The 19,991-nt window shown below is 40.7% G+C and overlaps 1 protein-coding gene across 1 annotated transcript in view; it reads left to right on the top strand.

Annotated features, from left to right (window-relative positions):
• tmem145 (transmembrane protein 145) overlaps nucleotides 1–18,939 on the top strand; it is a 28,549-nt gene extending 9,610 nt beyond the window's left edge. Inside the window, exons 4-16 of the mRNA XM_041045263.1 lie at nucleotides 275–361; nucleotides 1,084–1,185; nucleotides 7,396–7,480; nucleotides 8,018–8,089; nucleotides 9,542–9,610; nucleotides 10,218–10,298; nucleotides 10,698–10,776; nucleotides 12,275–12,368; nucleotides 14,130–14,302; nucleotides 15,020–15,140; nucleotides 15,485–15,673; nucleotides 18,017–18,358; nucleotides 18,513–18,939. Of these exons, the coding sequence (XP_040901197.1) occupies nucleotides 275–361; nucleotides 1,084–1,185; nucleotides 7,396–7,480; nucleotides 8,018–8,089; nucleotides 9,542–9,610; nucleotides 10,218–10,298; nucleotides 10,698–10,776; nucleotides 12,275–12,368; nucleotides 14,130–14,302; nucleotides 15,020–15,140; nucleotides 15,485–15,673; nucleotides 18,017–18,250 (1,386 nt within the window). The 3' untranslated portion in view covers nucleotides 18,251–18,358; nucleotides 18,513–18,939. The remainder of the gene's footprint in view (nucleotides 1–274; nucleotides 362–1,083; nucleotides 1,186–7,395; nucleotides 7,481–8,017; nucleotides 8,090–9,541; nucleotides 9,611–10,217; nucleotides 10,299–10,697; nucleotides 10,777–12,274; nucleotides 12,369–14,129; nucleotides 14,303–15,019; nucleotides 15,141–15,484; nucleotides 15,674–18,016; nucleotides 18,359–18,512) is intronic.
• The last annotated feature ends 1,052 nt before the right edge of the window (nucleotides 18,940–19,991 follow it).

The following is a 19,991-nucleotide window of genomic DNA, read 5'->3' as shown; positions in this document are numbered from 1 at the left end:
CATTTCTCAGCTCTTAGACAGATTCGCGTTTCAGCTTCCCAGAATCACATAGTATGGCCCTCACTCTAGACTCACCATTTTGCACTAATATTCAGCAGTGGCACAGGGAGAAATCAATCACTGAAGAGACAAAAAATATCAATTTTAATTCCAGCTGCTTCAATAGACCAGAAGGCAGTGCAGACACAATTTCAATTATATTCTGATTAAACAAACCTTGCATTTGTTCTTGCACATGTTCTGATTTTGAGTTTACTGCGTATGTCCCCGTCAGAACTGCTACCAGAAGGAGGCAGTGCTGAGGCCCGAGAACAACCAGGTCATCAACCTCACGACACGCTACACCTGGTCTGGCTGTGTGGTAAGAATGCACACACATCAATACATATACGTATCTGAATTAAGCAGCAAATTTCAGCAAGCATCCATCTTGCCAAAGTGTCCCTGAACAAGACACACCATACCTCACAAACTGTATTATATTTATTATTAACTAAAGGTGACCTTTGACCTTATAATAAGCATGTTACACAGTATCACATTATTCCTTTTTATCTTGACTTATTTTCTTCCTTCCTACTTCTTATTGTTTTGTAATGCAAAAAAATGGACCAGAAATATGTAAAATAGGAAAACAAATGCACAGAGGCACAGAGAGGAAGTGAGAGCTAATGGCCTGTAATGTGTTTACCATTTTACTGATACAAACATTTCCACCGTTGATGATGCATTCCAGCCCACCAGAAAGGTTTTAAAAGATATATCCCTCCTGTAACACAATTTTATGAAAAAAAAAAATCCTTTTATCCCTTTTTCAATAAACAACACAATGTGTTTGTTTATCACATTAGGAAGTGTGATTGCCAGCGTGACTCTGTTGTTGTGGTGGTTAGTGGATCTCGTTGCCACATTTCAGGCTATATTGGGGTGTGAAATATGTTCATATCTTGATATATCAGGATCCCACTGTGTTGTGATAATTCAGTGTGTCTCTGAGGTAAGATGCCTTGCCTTTTTGGATAACAACATCCTCTGTGTACCCCCCACCCCCCCCCCCCCCCCTCTGCTTTTCTTCTCTCTCAGGTGGAGGGAGACGGGAACGAGGAGGTTCTGAGCTGCGTGGGTGGACGTAGTTTCCGCTCTGTGAGGGAGAGATGGTGGTACATCGCTCTCAGCAAGTGTGGGGTAAGCACTGACCTCTGACCCAACTGGCTCTTCCTCTCTACAAGGGCAGGTGTACTACCAGGCGGTTACCATGGCGATGCACCACTGTTATCACACAGACAGGCTTGAGGGCTCAAAAACGCCTGTGCAGTCACTGTTTGTGTTCTGCTTCGCTCCAGATAAACCAACGTCATCACTGGCATTATCATCAACGTCACTGTCATCATCATCTATCCATCAAAACCAAAGATGGATTACTCCTTTGGGGGATTAGTAATGAGTAAAGAGTTAAGTACATGTCGTAGATATCTAAACACTTATTGAAATTAAGTTTAAATGTCAAAAGAAGAGCTATATTAACATTTTAAATCATACTTTTAGTTTTTGCAGTCAAGCAAGAAAAAAAAAACAAAAACAGATTTCAAGTGCAAGCAGCAGCATCAGATATTAAAAAGGGAGAACTCAGGCAAAAATATACCCAGCACACCATGAAGAAGGCTCTGTGAAACGCTGGATGTTTTAAGGCTACTTTTTGTGCTGGCTCCCTATAAATTTTAAATCAACTTGAGCATAATTTTTGTCCCAGTATGTGCTTTCCCATTTGAGCATTTTTCGCCAGGCTACATTTTAATTCTAGAAGTAAAGTAATCTAAATAGGCAAAATAAAAAATATAAAAACTGCAAGGAAGCTTAACCCTGTGATTTACAGTGGATATAGATGCTTTAGAATACTAGATATAGATAATCAAGAAAACCTTTGTTCTACTCATGATTATTACATACTGTTGTATGTTGCAGACCATCAGAAGTGGTACAGATTTACATCCAAATACCATTCACACCCCTGTGGCCTAAACTCATTATATGTTACGGCTGATCTTGTATCTGTACATCTGTCTCTGAATTGCCTCTGGACACTGAATTGCTTTATCTCTCCCATACCACAGTGTTTCTGCACCACAGTGCAGGCACTTTTAATATGTAACTCTCTGCTTAAACTGTGATAAACATGCCTTACAAGGACTCCACTGTAGCCTATTGATTAGCTACCTTCAGGGACTTTTGAGCATTGTGTTGTTTTATAATGGGGCTCAGTGTTGTGCTAATGATGTGCTGGGAGAAAAGGAGTAGAGTGGTAGCTGCGGTGTGTTGTTTGTTGATGTGAGGCTGGATAGGGGCACTCGGTGAAGAAATCATGAGCTTGTATAATGACAGCTCTGCTCAGTGATCCTCCTACACCGAGGCCTTCAGTCAAGGACGAATCCCAGCAATAGGTGTGTGTGTGTTGTTGTTCTTGTTGTTGGTGGTGTTTGTTTTCTATGTGTCCAGTGTTTTGTGTTTTTTTTTAAAGTAGGTGTGGAAAAGGGTGAATAAGTAAGAAAATCTGCTGAATATGTATCGCTATTCGCCTGCCTGCCTATCAGTGTCATTCTGGGTTACATAAGTGTCATGCTCCTGGTCATGATTCAGTGTGTGTTTGCTTGTGTGTGTGAACACTCATGCCCTTGTGTTTTTTTGTGGGTTTGTTTTTGTGCTGTCGCTTGAGAGTGCCGGCTGAAGAGGGATATGATTAGAGCGGATGCTTCCTGCGGAGTGTGGTTTAATGTCACGCCAGCGTCCGCTGATGGACACGCTGCCTAATGCTGTTGGACTCAAGTATAAAAGCTCGTCTCTGCTCACGGGGACATATGCATGCTGTGCCCCGCAGCCAATTTCCACCCCTTGTCTCTCGTCACTTGCCTTCTCGCTTCCCTTTTGCTTTCACACCTTTCCATCTTTCCTACCTCTGTCGCTCACAATCTTTGGCTACGTCCTATTCTCTTTCAACTCTCTGTCACCATGCTGTGACGAGCTCCACGCCGTTTCATATCTATTTACTTCTGTCTCCTGCCTCTCCCTGTCAGCCTGTCTCTAATTGTGCTTTTCCTCTCCATCTTGCCATCTCACTGGTCTCATTTACTTTGCCTTCTGCTCATTCCATGCATTTTTCCTGGCACCCTCACTTTTATCTGCTACTACATATTTTCCTTTCTTTGTTCCCGTTTCTCTCTTATCCAGCTCTCCTTTCATGTACTTAGCATCTCAGTCTTTACCTGTACTGAAGTGGGTCTAAATCTGTATCAGCTCATAAGCCCTTAAAACTAGGGGATGTTTTCCCAGATGTAGACTCGCCTGTATGAAATGGTAAAATAAGAGGCTGATTGTTATTTAACATTTCCAGGCAATTTCACTTGATTAATTGTAGCAGGAAACCTCAAGGCTGCAAATAATCATTATTTCATCAGGGGAAACAGTCATTATAAATAAAATTCAGGTCATCACAAATTACAGAGCAGAGGACCTCTGGCAGTCAGGATGAAGGTTTTTCAGGCAAGTAAATTGTCAGAGGAACCAGTTGAAATAAGCAGGCTTGAATGAAAGTTTTTTCTTCTCCTGTATATGAAACATAATGTCCATGGATAAATAGTATCTCACTTTAAAAAAACTTTTACAAATTTTCCCTGTCATACATTTATCATAATGTACAGCCAAGCTGTAATTACGTCCGTGTATCAATATAGAGCTACAAAGTTTTAAACAGGCAAATAGCACATCTTTCTCTGGTATTGCCTCTCATAAAACTGTTCTGATGAGTTGCAATAATAGAAGTCTAATTAGATGCCATTAATTGAGCATAAACATAAAACAGAACAACTCAATAACATGGTTTCATTGCATCGACCCCAGCAACTGTTGTCTGAGCATTGGTTTATGAGGCATTTATCCTTGTGGTCTTTCAAACAAGTGGAGAAATGGAAAGTTTTGAATAGCTGTAATCAACTACTGCTTCATTATGCCAAGCAGAACTGCTGTTAATGAAGCAAAATTACCCCAGTAGGGAACCAAGGAAGAGCTGAAATTAGACTGGCTGTTAATTGGCGCAGGCCAGTAAAATGGCCAAAATTTCTCATCTGTCAAAAAATTGTAATCTGTATCTCTCTTAGGAGAAGGATCCTTATCGTAACCTTTTATGCCAGATTGGGAGCCAGTTTAGACTGAAGAAATAAGGAATACTTATAAGACTAAGAAATAATAACTAGAGTATTTGACAATGTTAGGAGTCTTTTGGGAGCTTCACCTTCAAAGGAAATGAACGGACTTGATGATTTGTAGATTGTGCTGCTCACAGTGTGAACCCAAACTGCAATAGTGTGATTCTGCTAGTATATTTATTTATCAGCTACAGTGATCACTAATCTGGTGATTAATTATATATATATTTTTATCAACAAATCTTTGTTTGTTTTTTTAATGTCAGATTATGGTTGTAGTTGAGAAGCTCAACTAATCATTGAATAATTGTTTCACTGCTGTTTATGGTTTGGGCCCCTAAGTTCCAAATAAGAGAAATCACATTGATCAAAGCAAATAATTATATTTTAGGCGATTGACCACTGGTTGTAGGTTGGTCTTTTCCTGTTTCAACATGAGCATTCTCCCATGTTGATTCACAAAGTTCTGTTGTTTTTAGAAATCATTTTCAGAATTTGTTGATAAAGAATTTGACTGACCTGCACAGAGCCCTGACCTCAACCATACTGGAGAATTTCAGAATGAACTGGAGTGCCAGCTGTGAGCCAGGTCTGTCTCCCAACATCAGTGCCTGACCTCTGTAATACTTCTGGGGCTGGGAGCAAATCCCTGTAGTCAGGTTCTAAAGTCCTGTCGTACACCTTCCGAGAAGAGTAGAGGCTGTTATAGCAGCATATTAAGGAGACATTTCACGTACTTTACACGACAAGGTCACTTTACTTGTCATGGTTTTTGTTACATAGCCTGTGAAAACAGTTGTATAATGTCTTCTGTGGCTTTGAAGTAACCAGAAGTCAAGATATTTTGGCCTCTTCAATGCTTCAATTTTGACAATGCTTTTAAAAATCTCTCTCTTATCCCTCAGCTTTATGGAAGTGCAATACTAAATTGTTGGAGCACCACTCCAATGATAACTGACTGTGTACACTCTATTTTCAGAGAAACACTCAACTGTAAGCTGTAACCAAACACTTATGTTCCAGAGATAAGATCCATGCTCTCGAAAGACTCTCAGAAGTCCTTTTAAATGCAGTTATCAGCAGCCCAGGGGAGCACATGATGTACAAGACTGCATAGATGTTTTTGTGAGAACACCTTCAGTGTGTGATATATCAATACAGCATATCAGAAGTGGATGCTTTTTACACGTGAAACTAACAAGTTACCCCCCACAATCATCCAGTGACTCTGTCTGTGCCATAGAGAGAGAAGCCCTGCTGTGAAGTGCCACTTCTTCCATGCATTCATCTCCCTCTCCCTGTTTGCTTCTGCTTCTTTCTCTTCATTCTGCCTTTCTTTCTACCTGCTTTTTAAACTTTCTCCCTCTCTACATCTATCACTCTCTTTATCTCTGTCTCCCTGCTCTTTGTGTCTGTATTGATTTTTGTGGCAGTGAACGCTCCATGCTTTTCGCCCTTTTTGATAGAGGGAGTGAGATGGAGTCTCAGGCTGCCAAATGAAATCAAAGTCCTTTTTTCCTCCCCTTTCTCTTTTCCCTGGCTCCACCGCAACAAACGCAAACTCCTTCGTCTTTGAACTTGTGTGTGTGAAATGAGCTCTCTGTGCTCTGATTGTCAACCCATCTCTGTCCCCTTTCCGTTGTTCTCTGCTCCCCATTCCTCTTTTTTCTCACCTCCCAAATTCTCTTGAGTTTGACACTATTTTATTTGTACAGCAGCCAAAAATTAATTCCAACTGTGGAATTAATTTTACACAGGTATGTTCATTTTCTCCAAGGCATTCCTCAGTTCTTGCATGTTTGCATACCCAAATATTCTCTCTGTGCTCTCTATCATAACATTGCAATGTAGAACAATAATGTCAGAGCAATACATAATTACGATAAGCCTAACAAATAATTGATAAGTGTGTCACAGCAACTATTAATAATTAAAAATGAGATTAAATCAGAGAAAACAGTTGCTATGGATATGATCATCAATCCATCCGTCCTGTTAATCTGGGACATTTTCCTATTGGCAGCCCAGTAGACAGAGCAGTCTAGATTCTTTTTTTTTTCTCCACTAACTTCCTCCTCATACCTGGGGGATCCTGAGGCACTTCCAGGCCAGTTTGGAGACTGAGTGACTATGTGGCACAATTACACTGAGCAGCTAAACCAACAGAGTGTCCGTCCCCAAGGATTATTTGGATTTTTCCTCCTCCTGTAACAGGAAAGGCGGGGAGAAATCTGGACTGTGTTATTTAAAATTAAAGCTGATGGATTTTTTTTCTGTTATAACACCCGCATCTCATCAAACTAAATCACAACATTGTGCCGCAACACAGAAAAGCAATCTTCCACTGAAGTCAGACGCTGTAAATTCACCCTGTTTTCGCACATGTCAATCTGGTGTGAAGAGTGGACATCAGAGGAAAATTTCAGATGCAGAAAGTGATGAATCACTGAGCTCAGAAAAGCAAAACTGTCTCATGATCAGCAGTAAGTGAGCAACGTAAGATGTTTTTAATCATGATTGTGCAGATATGCTACCTTGTTTGTGGGTGCTGGCATTTAAGTAAGGTGCTATATTAATGCTGTGACATGAGATTAGACATCCTCTGGGATTTAAATTTTCCTAATTGGTACAGCTTAGATTCTTATTTTACTGGTCTTAAAGGCTGCATTATTTATTGTATGGGATGTTTCTGAGTGATGTACAATAAAGGCTTCTACTTGCTTAGTGATGATATCAGGATTATTAATAGGACAGGGTGTTGAACCTCAATGCTTGTTTGATACCAAGCACTAAAATCTGGCTTCACCTGACATTTTATAATCTTGTTTAGTCCTTCTTGTATTCCATCCATTCTTTTAGATGGATCCAGAGTTAAACTACAGTCTTTTTGTTTTTGTGCAACATTTATCCTTTTAGAACCGTTTTCTCTCTTTTTAAATAACAAATGTGTGCAGTAGCAGAAAAAAAAAATATGCTATTTAAATTCACTTGGACCGAAAAAAGGTGTTTGGTGTTTAGGGCCTTCAACCTGCAGAGCTGTGCAGCTTAAAGCATTCATGTATATATTGTACACATGACAAATCCTGTAACAATATAAGAGAATGAATTTTTAATCTCACCTACACTCTCCCTCTCCCCCTTTCTTTCTGCCTTTTGTTTCTTTTTTTTTTCTCTTTTTTTGCTCCCTCCTCTCTTGCAGGGCGATGGCTTGCAGCTGGAATACGAGATGAAACTGACCAATGGCCAGTCTTTCTGGACGCAGCATTTCTCTGCAGATGAGTTCGGTAAGAGTGATTAGACAGAAAGAGAGAGATTATGGAATGAATCGCTGATGGCACAAGCCAACACCACTTAGCACGGCCAATAAAACACACTGAACTGAACAAATTACAATAATGAAGGGACGGCTGAATGAATTAATGATGATAGATGAACTGAAAGGAAGGGATGAAAAGAAGAAGAGACCCAAGTAGCTTCTAAATGAATTATTCCAGCATCTCCAGTCTTCTCTCTCCTACTCTGCTTCTTGTGTAACTCTCTCTGTTTCTTAACTAATCCTATATCCTCATCACGTACCTGCCTCTCTGTATTTTTCATCCTTCCCTTCTTTTCCCTTTCTTTTTCTTCTTTAATTGACCCCTCTCCTCTTCACCTTGATATTTTCTGAACCTCACTGACTCCTTTTACTTTCTGGTCTTGATTCCTTGTTCTGTCATGTGCCCTTGTTTCCTCTTTTCCTTCCTTCCTCTGTTTTTTCCATCTTTAACTCTCATTAATTATTCTTTTTTCCTTCCTCTTCTTCCTCCATGCCCCATTTGCAGGAATCTTGGAGACGGACATCACGTTCCTGGTCATATTCTCAATGGTGTTCCTCCTCTCCTGCTACTTTGCCTGTAAGTACTGTCTTTTCCACTTACTGTATCTCTTTTTCGCCATCTTCTTCCATGAACAAGCCAGTTTATTTGACTTTCAAAGCCTGCAGCAGTCATTAAGTGCCCTTTTCTACAGGTCTGTTATAAAATCGACATGCTTTCTTGATGGAATAGGAGTACGTTCTCGTGTTTCCTCAGATAAGTAAAGGTGGAGCATGTGCCTTTTTTCTCCTGGGGCTGGGAGTTCGTCAGAACAGAGCACGAGCAGCACAAATGTGTGAGAGGATGTTGAGAGCAGGGTTTGGGTTTTTCATGTGAAGGTGACAGTTGGGTGGAGAAGGTAGGGATAACCTTAGCATTTGTCACATGAAGGTCACAGTGCAAATAACCTGCTGCAGCTGAGATCAGGAGCACCAGAGAACAAATTACCCTCAAATGAAACCTCATTCCAGGCATGCGTCATGTACGGTTTTCCCATGTAGCCATGCAGCTCATCTTCCATTTTCCCAACTGTTAACGGGTTGGTTCACTTAAATTACAAAACACGTATCGTCTTACTTACCTCTAGTGCTGTGGCCTCTTTGTGACCTCACATCACAACGTATGGCCTCAGGTTGAAAATCACTGCTCTAGTGGTACAGTATTTTGCCGTGTATATAGGTTTTATTAGTTTTGGTTTTATTAGATTAATTATTTCCGATTTTGAAATTTACTTCTCAGAGATTTCTGCAGCCACTCCAATATAATGGAGGTGAATAAAATTTTGTCTGCTATCTACAGCATTGAATAAATGTTGAAAAATTCAGCAGCAGCATACACACTGTACACACTGTTTTTATGGGAACTAATGCTTTGGCAGCTCCAATATAAACTGAAGACTATGGATTATCAATAGCACTGCAGATGTTGTTGCAGGAAAGAGATTTTGCTATTGAATTTACTTTAATGTAGTTTTTTTTTAGAAACATCACAAGCAAAAGTATTCTCCCCTTCATTGTTCTGGTGTGGAAGCAGAAAAGATGGATATCTCAAAATCTGGGCTAGTAAAACCACAACTATCTGCATGACTAGACACTATTAGGAGTAAGCTGAAACAGAACAGTCTCCATTTTCGTAGCTGTTCTGGAGTTTTTGCTCGATTCACACCATCTTTCACAGCAGATGGAGTTGCCCAGTTGTCATGGAATTGCAAATGATCAAGTTTTCATTTTTCTAAACTCTTTAAGGACTTCTAGTTCATGTTCCGGATCAGAAGATGGATGCATACTAATGGTCGCTTCCCTCATTTGTCTGGCCCATTCCCTTGTTCTTTCTTTTCTTCTTTCTGTCTCTCACTCTCGGTACCCCTCTCTCTCTCTCCTTCGCCATCTGTTAGCATATCTCCATCCTTTTTATCTCTATCCCGCCAACACACACATACACACACCCTCATCACCTCTATCTCATTCTTGTGGTTTTTTTTTTCCCCTGCAGACAATCTGAAGGGAAGACAGCTTCTTCACACAACCTACAAAATGTTTATGACGGCGGCGGGTGTGGAGGGTGAGAGCTTCTGTCCTGAACAGACACACAGACATACACACGCACACACACACACATGCACACATTATGCCACACACACTCAAGATGACAATGAGCCTCTTGCATGGCTGCATCATCTCATACCTTAATCCCCACTTCAAGAGCTGAGATATTATCACCCTTATTAGCCTCTGAATAGAAACTATTGCAAACAGCTGTGCTGTGCCACAGTGTTCACTGGAGCATGCTGTCACTGACAAACACCCCCTCACTCTTCTCATCCTATCTTCTCCTTTTTCTCCTACCCCCTTATCTTTCCTTCTCGCTTGCTTGTCCCCTCTGCAAATCCCTTCTCGATTCTCCTGCTACCCCTAAATTCCCTTTCTTCCTTTCCACCCACTTCTCTCAAGCCTTCTGCTCCTTTTCATCTCCTTTTATCAATTCCTCTTCTTTTCTGTCTCCCTCTTCTTCTCCCCGTTTTCTTTCTATCATCTCTGTCTCCTCTGTTCTTCTCTCCTTCATCTGCTTCTCTTCGTCTTCTTCCATCTCTTTCCTCCTCTCCCCTCTCTCCTTCCCCCTTCTCTTATTTTCCCGTTTCTCTCCTCCCTGCATCTTTTCCATTTGGCAGTGCTCAGCCTGTTGTTCCATTGTGTGTACTGGGGCCTGTATGCGAGAGATGGAGTTGGCAACGGCAGCCTGAAAATACTCGGTGAGTTCTTCTCCTGCACTGGCCGCTGACTGACTGACTCACTTACTGACTTACCGGCTGACTGAAACTGAGGAGCTGTAATAGCTGGGTTGATGAGCATACGCAGGATCATGCATGATTTTGTGTGACTGTGTGTGTGTGTGTGTGTGTGTGTGTGTGTGTGTGTGTGTGTGTGTGTGTGTGTGTGTGTGTGTGTGTGTGTGTGTGTGCGTGTGTGTGTGTGCGTGCGTGTGTGTGTGTGCGTGCGTGTGTGTGTGTGCGTGTGTGCGTGTGCATGTGTGTGAGGCGACCTGATTTTGTCTTTCCCCTCTGATATTACAGATTTGGAAACCACAACCTAATTACCCCCTCTGTCTTCTTTCTCACTTTCTGTCTCTCTCCATCTCTGTCTGTCTCCAGGGAAATTACTGTTCTCCGTCAGTTTCTTGGTGTTCCTTCTGATGCTCATTTTGTTGGGCAAAGGTTTCACTGTCACCAGGTGGGGGGTTTGCAGTTTTTTGTACCTTATGTGTGTGCATACATGGATCTTGTTTGAGCCTATATGTATCTCTGTTTATGCAGTACTGTGCTGGTATGTTTATGCTGCCACTGTCTCTCACTGTCAGGCGCCGCTGTCACAGTCATAACACTATCTCATGACATGACAATGTTAGGTGTCAGTCAAAAAGTCAGTTAGTACACTGGTTCTCATAGTGTGGACGAACACCTGATATTCCTATGGGATGTGGTAGATGGAGGCTGCTCTGGTGCAGTTGTTTTTGTGCTGTTATGTCAGTTGAAAGATGACTGACCTTTGCCCTACAAACCCAGCTGACTTGAGTTGTTTTGCTCTCTTTTTCCTTGGCAAAGCTTGGAGGACATTTGCTTGGGAAAGGCATCATTTCAGATAGACTGCACAATAGATGATTTACGAGTGCTCTCCCTAGCTGGAACATCAGCATGTATCCATCCTACACCTGACTGGATGAATGCCCCACATTCACCTGGCTGTTACTGCTCTTTCTAATTTTCCAATTCCAGTTTCAAACTCTAGTTGTCAGACTTGAAAAACATGCCAGCTGCTCTTGAAACGTTGTTAAATTTCTGTCAATATATATATCCCCAGAAGTTGCTTTCTGAGTCAGTTTTATGTGAGGAAAGAGCTGTGCAGTGCACAATCAATGGCTAGTTAAATTGCAGTTCACAAGGTTTTGAGTTTCTGTGGTGGTGAGTGGTGGTGAGTCATCACCTAAACCACTGCTCACAGTTTGAAGATTGGTCCTGCTTTGGGTTCAATTGAATCTCTGTGGATGTTTTCGAGACTGAACTCATGAAGTGAAAACTCAGCTTGCAAGATTTAAGCCGTATTTTTTTGACTGTTGGATTACATCCTCCCCTGGGTTCGGAAGATTCTGTGATTTTTTTGACTTATCAAAACACTCTTAAAGCCCTAGTGAATAAACTTAAAACTTTATCATCATCAAGCTTAAAACATGGTTGTTTATCTGCAGTGACTGATAAGTTGACAGTTTTGAGATAAATACCTGACAACTTTGAAATGTTTCTCTGCTGGGTGTGATGATGAATTACTCTGAGCAAAAGAATGCTTGAAATGCAGATGAAGGCTTAACGCTGAAATGCTTCTATTTGTTTGGTGCAAATAAAGAAGCATTAATTTCTGCTTTTGTGAGTGCGGACAGCCTTTTTCACAGCCTGCCGTGTCCATGTGTCTGCAGCCATTTTATATTTATAAAGCTCAGATTTGAGCACACCCGTCTTTTTTGTGCTTTGTGGTGCTGCATAGCTGCTTTTAGATTAAGCTGTCTTTGCTAAGAGTGTAAAGAACCAAATGGATGTTTTTGTGTGTGTCTTTCCATGTGCCTCTCTATCCTTCCCTCAGTTGTGTGTATCACTAAGTGTGTCTGCGTTATTTGTTTCTTATCTTCCTCTAACTTATGTGCAACCTCTGACCCTCTTGGTTTATCCTCATGTGTCAGGGCGAGGATCAGTCACAGTGGGTCAGTGAAGCTGAGCATCTACATGACAGTCTACACAATCACCTACGTCATTCTCTTCATCTACGAGGCTGAGGTACACACTCCACACACTTACACACACACACACACACACACACACACACACACACACACACACACACACACACACACACACACACACACACACACACAATACATTGCTCAAACGATACTATCGTCAAACAAGCTGAAGTCATCTGCCTGGACTCTGGAAAAGTGTGATTGGCATTTTCTGGCACTTATTGACAAAGATTGAGTGGTTAACTGGGGGTAAATAATTAACATAATTATCACCAATAGAAATAAAATCTAGTGGCAGCCCCAGTTTCCACACTAGTCACCAAAAGCTAATTGTGCAGTTCAGTTACTCTTCACTTTAAATTCATATCCCAACTAGTAAAACACGTGAACACTTCCAAGTTCCGCCTCTTCAGATGTGACTTGAAAGCAGCGTCTGAATTATACCCAAGATGACAGGGTGCAAGATTTCTGATTGACAATGCAAGACGCCGCATTGGCATTCATACTGTATTATTGCTCTCTTCGGCTTTTTTAATCATCTCATAAATATTCATGGAAGATTTGAGCCCACAGATCAACATGGGCTGTAATAGCTTTTTCTGTCAAGTCACCCATTACACTGATACATTGCTAATTATGAATATGCATCAAGTCAATTGTATAAAAAAAAAAAAAGGAAAGGACCAACCAGCCAACTCCCAACTACAAACACAACTAAAGGGAACTGCAATACTTACTAGTGTACCTGAGATAATAAATCTTAGATCAGTGATTGTTTCTTTAAGGTTTCCTTGAGCTGGAAAGACTTACTGATCAGAATTCTGTGAGATCTTCTCTTTCATTACTTATACTGAGTTTCTATGTCCAATTTGTGAAGCCAGAAACAGATTTCACCAGCCATGATGCTGAGCATATGAGCTTATGAATTAATAATATGCTCAGGAGTACTACAGTTACATATATCACTGCATGCTGCAGAAGCTTCAGCACAGTCAGATGTAATGATGTTACATTTAGGGACAGTGGATTACAGTCTTTGAATACAGCATGGTAATGACCCAGGGGGAATAGTGCAGTGGAAGTATCTGTGCTATATTTAATGTTGGAGCCTATAGCCATTTCTCACACTGCAATATGTGGATCTGAAGCAGTGTAATTTATCTGCCGCCTGCCCTCTTACGTGGTCCCTGCTATTAAAGAGCTCAAAACTCAGGGGAGCTCCCGCTAAAAATATACCAAACTAGGTTACAATTGGAACTGAAATGAAGACTTGAAGAGTCTTCCTGGTACTGGGCCTGCAGTCGAGAACCTGACAGGCTCTGGTTGCCTGGTTGGATCCCAAGAAGCTCCACACACCGAGCAGTCAGACCTATGCATTATGTAGCAAGGGTAACCCTGTATGGCCAATGGTATCCAGTCACTGGACTGTAAAATGCAATCCAGCATCCACAGATGCAAGCACACACACACACACACACAGAAACTTGTGCACCCGCGTGCAAATGACCTAGTTGTGGAGAAGAAGTGTCAATGTCAAAGACTCACAAAGAATGCTACAAGCTGAGCTTTGGCTCAGTCATTGCAGTGCATCAGTTGAACCATGAGCAATCCATCTTAGTAATTAGGACACAGACTACAATGTGAAGCCAAGCCAATAGACACCTCTTTTCTACTTTGTGTAAAAGTTTAGTTCGTTTAATGAGTGTGTGTGTGTGTGTGTGTGTGTGTGTGTGTGTGTGTGTGTGTGTGTGTGTGTGTATTCATTTTGGCATAACTTCTCGTGTCCCTGTGCCAGTTCTTTGACCCAGGTGAAGTGCTGTATGCTTACGACAGCCCTGCAGGTTACGGACTGATGGGCCTGCAGCTGCTGGCCTACGTGTGGTTCTGCTATGCCGTGCTGGTCTCTCTGAAACACTACCCAGAGAAACAGCCTTTCTACGTCCCTTTCTTCACCACATACACACTATGGTGAGACCTGTACAGCTTCTCCCTCTCTGCCCTCGCTGCGGATAATAACACCTGAGCCAGAGATTGCAGGAGTAGAAGAATACACATTTCTCTGTTTGAGGTCTCTTCAATTTGAATAATTTATTCTGCTTTGTAAAAATGTGCACGAGATAGCTGATGCTTTAGCTGTCCCGGAATGAAAAGTTGTTTATTTTACACTAGCCTTCTACAACATTGTGTGCCCAACCTCTGTACTCTACTCGCACTGCAGATGATTGTATTTGAGTGAATGATTGCTAGAGGAAAATATCTATTTTTACTCAGCTGATGAGATCTCTTCTATTAGAATAATTTATGCTCCCATATATGTGTGCAAAATAGTTTAAAGCTTTGTACTGGAAAGTAGCGTTTTCCTTTGCACAACCAAGAGAAACACCCTTTCTCATACACTGCTCAGCTTCTCTGCCTTTCACTCTCTGTGTATAATAGCACAAGCTTGAAATGAAGGGTCGATTACAAAGACTAATATTATCTCTGTAATTCTCTCTCATTGCTACGACTATCTCCCGCCTCATTATCTACGCCTCTCCTCTCCTCCCATCTTTATCACTGTCTGTGCTTTACATCAACTTCTGCTTTTTCTGCTCTTTCTTTCACCATCAGACTCTCCTTTCATCTTTTCCTTTAATATGTTTTCTCTGCATTGTTATCCTTAATCTACTTGCTTGTCTTCCTCAGGTTTTTTGCAGTGCCTGTTATGGCTCTGATTGCCAACTATGGGATTCCTCGTTGGGCTCGGGAGAAGATCGTCAACGGCATTCAGCTCGGCATCCACCTCTATGCTCACATCGTCTTCCTTGTTCGTACCGCACACACAAACGCATACAGGCACACACATTCATGCATACCACTGCACTTCCACATAGTTCACATTACTCAAGAGTCATTATTGCCACTGTCAGTCATACATTATTCACTATCCTTGAGTCATAACTGCCTCATGCTGATTGTCTCCTCCACACATCATTATCTACCTCTTCTTCACCTTCGACACATTGTTCTTTACTAATGGTCCGTACTGCTCACGCAAATTTCCTTTTAAGTTTCTGCTCAGTGCATGCATTGCAGTTGTTTTAGATACTGTCATAGATCATATATGTAAGAATCATCAGAAGTTATATCTTTTAACCTTTGGTCCCTTAGGTTATCACACGCCCTTCAGCAGCCAATAAGAACTTCCCATATCATGTTCGGACATCCCAGATTGGGATCCTGCTGTCCAGTCCTAAAGGGGGAGAGGGGGCTGAGAGTTTCCCCCATCATGCTTACGGAAATAGCTCCTTCCTGGGAGACTCTCAACCTAACTTCACTGAACTCTTCTCCATCCAATCAGTGAGTCTAACCTTAATGTGTACGTGTTTACATATTTTTGGATGCATGGTTGATACTCTAGATTCAAGCTATTGAAGTGAGAATGTAGAATGAGAATTATAGCTCACATGTCTGCACCTGTATTCAGTTTATGTTTCCCCCTTATCTTTTTGTAATGCGTTCTATAAGTAATTAGATTCATTTAAGTTACTCATTTTCTTTTTCTTTTAAAATGTAAACTCCCCTGTGTCAAACCTAGCTTGAAATTAACTGCTGTCTCATCTAACAAGGCCTCAAATTAGAGGGTATCACAACAACAATACAGTTTGTAAGGGGACATGTTCATAGGGGTTATCTCTCGGCTGAAACTTCCATCTCTTCCTGTGGGCGTCGGGTGAATGACAGTAAACATAGCCTAACATAGCACTCGCGCTGATATGAAAACACTTTGAAATAACGATTAAATAGAAACTTTGACAAGACCAAATTAAGACGTCGTGTTTGCCATGATGAATTGTCAAGCTTGGGGAGCAAATTTGTGCAAGTTCCATTTTCATTCTGTCCTGTACAGAAATGAGTGACAGAAGAAGAGGTCTTAACCTTCAGCTACAACGATACAACACGCAGAAACTAGCAGGACAAATATAACATGAAATGTCAACCCAAATACTTGGCACAGAGCAGCAAAATCACCACTATTAAAGACATTACACATGTATCACCTTTGAAAAAACAAGGCAACTTAAAGTGTTTATTGGATAAGAAGGCATTAAAACTTAAAGACAATGGAAATTTAGGAAATTATATGGCAGTAATAAATAGACCAAAATAAATAAAAGTGCAATGGAGAAAACACGTTTTTAATTTACGTTTGAAAGTGGCTCAGGAGGAAGAAAGTTGGCTCTGCTGTTCCTAAGCCATTATATGTGTTATATTCTCGTACTCAGATATTGATTCTGTGACTAAGTGAAAACCAGTGTAAACAGTAGCTATGTGCTTTGTTCTCTTGGTTCTTGCTAGAAATCTGGCAACAGAATTGATGCATTTGCTGCCGACATCTAATTGGAAGACACTGGCAAGACCAGGCACGAGTGCGGCTGCTTTAAAAAAGTCCAATAAAGCACCATAATTTTGAACTTGGCCTTTAGTCTTTATAGCCCTGAAACCAAGGTGGGAAATAAGAGTCACTTCTCTTTGTTGTTGCAAAGGATGTTCTCTGTCTTGTCTTTATTTAAGTGAAGGAAATGTAGTTGCAGTTGATTACTTACATTGACACAGAGTCTAATGGACCAGGGTTATTTGGTGAAAGAACACAGTAAATCTGCAGTTTTATTGTTTTGCAGAAACTGGCCTGAAGAGTAAGATCTGAGGTTATCACAGCAGCCTCTTTGCTGTAATGTGGTCTGAAGCCAAATTGGAAAATGTCAAATAAAACAACAATGGTTTTTCAAGATGGGCTAGATTTTATAACAATAAAATACTGTGTTTAGTATCAAAACAGATAGGTTAGAGGGATTTAAAAAGTTAAATTTAGTTAAATTCATAGTTTGCAGCACATTCAGTGCTAAGAAATTAAAAACAAAAGAATCACAACAAATGGCAGTCATGACAAGCCCTGAGAACTGAGATATAGATTTTGAAGAATAATCCTAATCATCAGGAGAAATGTGTTTCTAATACTTTGCTCTGATGTTCACACAGAAAACAGGGCTAGGGGCCAATTCAATTATCGTTTACCACATTTCAGCAGAATTGCACTGCATCTAAGTGATAATGTTGTCTATTTTTGTCAATTGCTGTTGACAAAATGAATGACTCAAAGCAAGATGTAGTTAAAAATGAACTAAACTAGTTACTAAATTGCTGGTTTTACACGAAAAGTTTGGTCTCAAGGGAGACAGTGCTTTGAAAATCACTTTATTTTTTTTACATGAGGTTTGTAGAGTTGCAATGGTCGGTCAATTAGTCATGTATATTGAGATTTTAAAAAATGTCATTCACAATATATTTAATGATTTTAACCACATCCTCCAGGCCTGCATGAAGGCTAGACCATGCAGTAATCATTAATATACAGCAGGGTCTGGCTTGACGAACTGTAGTTTGTGCAGAGTCAAGTAAATGAACCAGTTGAAGCCTGGAGGTGAGGAAACCCAGTACATGTGTAATTTACCCTGACCTATTTAACCATGGCACCATTGGTGAGCTGTAGAGGAAGCTGTCAAAATGTGATGTATAGTACGGTGTTACTGACACAGTGTCTACAAGGTCCCACTTTCTGGCCAGGGCAACACCTTCCCGTAACCTTCATCCTGAGGATCAGACCAGGTCAAAAGTGCAAAACTATCATCTTCCTCCCTTTAGGATCCAGTGAAAACAGTGGAGGAGACGGTGGCCTCTAAAGGACCCGAGGTGCCGAGGAACAGCGAGCAGAAGATCATCACCACTGCTGCTGACTTGACATCGATATTGCCCCCACCCCCAATACCCCCCCGCCCGGCCACACGCTCACCCCCGCTGCCACCCCGCCTCCCCTCCTTCACCGAATATTTCAGCATGCAGAGCGGAGGTGGAGGAGGGTTCGGAACGAAGGCATGAGATGGAGAGAAAGACAGGACAGAGGTCAGGACAGAGGGAGATGGGGGAAGGCATGGAGGGAATGGACAGAATGACAATACAAAGTAAAGGAAGAGCAAAAATCAAGGTGTCACTGTTTAAAGACAAAAGGGACAGCCAAAAAAAAAAAAGTTCTGAAGGACGAAGAAGAGAAATGATCAGAAAAGTGAATCCCTAAACGGTCCCTTTTCACCTGTGAATGGAAATAACCTGCATGGAAGAGTGAGGGGGAAATGGCTGTGAGATAGGAGTGCTGAGCTTGTTAAAGAATAAAGAAGCAATAAATATTTGATGCTGACCAGTAAAAGGCACACAGGGAGAAAGATGACAAAGTGGATGTAGCCAGAGCAATAGAATGATAGCTGTGCACGATGCGGAAATGAACAAAATTCTTGAAATACTTTTATTCAAAAATTCATGAGGCATTGATGGTGTGCCTGGAAGAGTTTGTAAATAGTTAAAACTGGAGAGAGCTACCACTATATATAGTTTTATTTCAAAAGAGGAAATTTGTTTTCATGTTTTTATTTCCACATCATTAAATTCCAGTTGGTGCTGTGACCATTGAAAAATCTCATTCCGTTTCATTCATTAAATTCATTTAAAAAAAAAAAAAAAAGACTTTTTTATGTTTGGCACATTTTGATAAAGCATAGATATTTACTCTATATGAAGTTTGTTGGGTTAATTTATATTCTAATATGCCTTCATTGTCGCTGGTTATTCTGGATTGATATGCTGATGTGTAAATGTAAAATGTCACGTTTACTGTGGGCACTTCTAGGTACTCGTAAAACACGCATGTTTGTATTGTACTTCCTGTCCAAAAAGCTGATATATGTACTCCACGTGATCATACAATATTCGCTTATTGTGTGTATTGAAATCTGTACTTTTGTAAATACATACAATAGGCTTTAGAATATTTTTGACAGGATAAATTCTGTTCTGATAAATTCCAAACAAAACCCTCTTGTGCCGTTTGAAACATAATATGAAGACCAGTGTTATACTATATTGGTTTTGGTAAAATTTTCACTGAATTGCAGAATCTGCCTGCTCAAAAATGTCATTTCTGTGTATGTAGACGTTGGTGAATGTACTGATGCAATACAGCACAAGGACAGGGGTGACTTTCAAGTTACTGGAATACTATAGTACACCTTTGTCGAACTGTCTCGGCTTCCATCTACAACACATTCATGATTGAAGAGCAGGAGGCTTCCTTTTTTTAAAATAAAACAAGTAACTTCATCCTCACCCCTGTCTAGTACCTGAAACATGAATATTGTATTTGTCTGCTTTTCGCACCTGAAGGTTCAAATTGTACGAAAAGCTGAACAAATATTTCTAGTTTTGTATCCCCTAACATTGAGCTATGACAAAAAAAAAACAAAACAAAAAAAAAAACCTTGTAGATGAACTGTGAAAACAGCAACACAACTGTACATTCTGTCTGTCCTGCATGGAGCACTTTAATGTTCCTGGTCTTAGTCTGTTTATTCGTGATGATGTCACCTTATAAGACTGCTTTAAAACCTATATTCACACCACATCAAGTTGTATTCCAGATGCATACACCTGTAAATACAGTCTGAAGATGGCGTCGACTGTCTGGACATTTTAGGGAATGTATCATGCTTAGTCGACGTAATTTAACATTGAATTTACTGAAGCTGATTATTCATGTAAGAATGTCACTGAAACCGAGTTTATCACCAGC

Source organism: Toxotes jaculatrix, chromosome 8, assembly GCF_017976425.1.
Source record: "Toxotes jaculatrix isolate fToxJac2 chromosome 8, fToxJac2.pri, whole genome shotgun sequence".
Lineage (NCBI taxonomy): Eukaryota > Metazoa > Chordata > Actinopteri > Toxotidae > Toxotes > Toxotes jaculatrix.
This window is presented reverse-complemented; position numbering and strand designations above follow the sequence as displayed.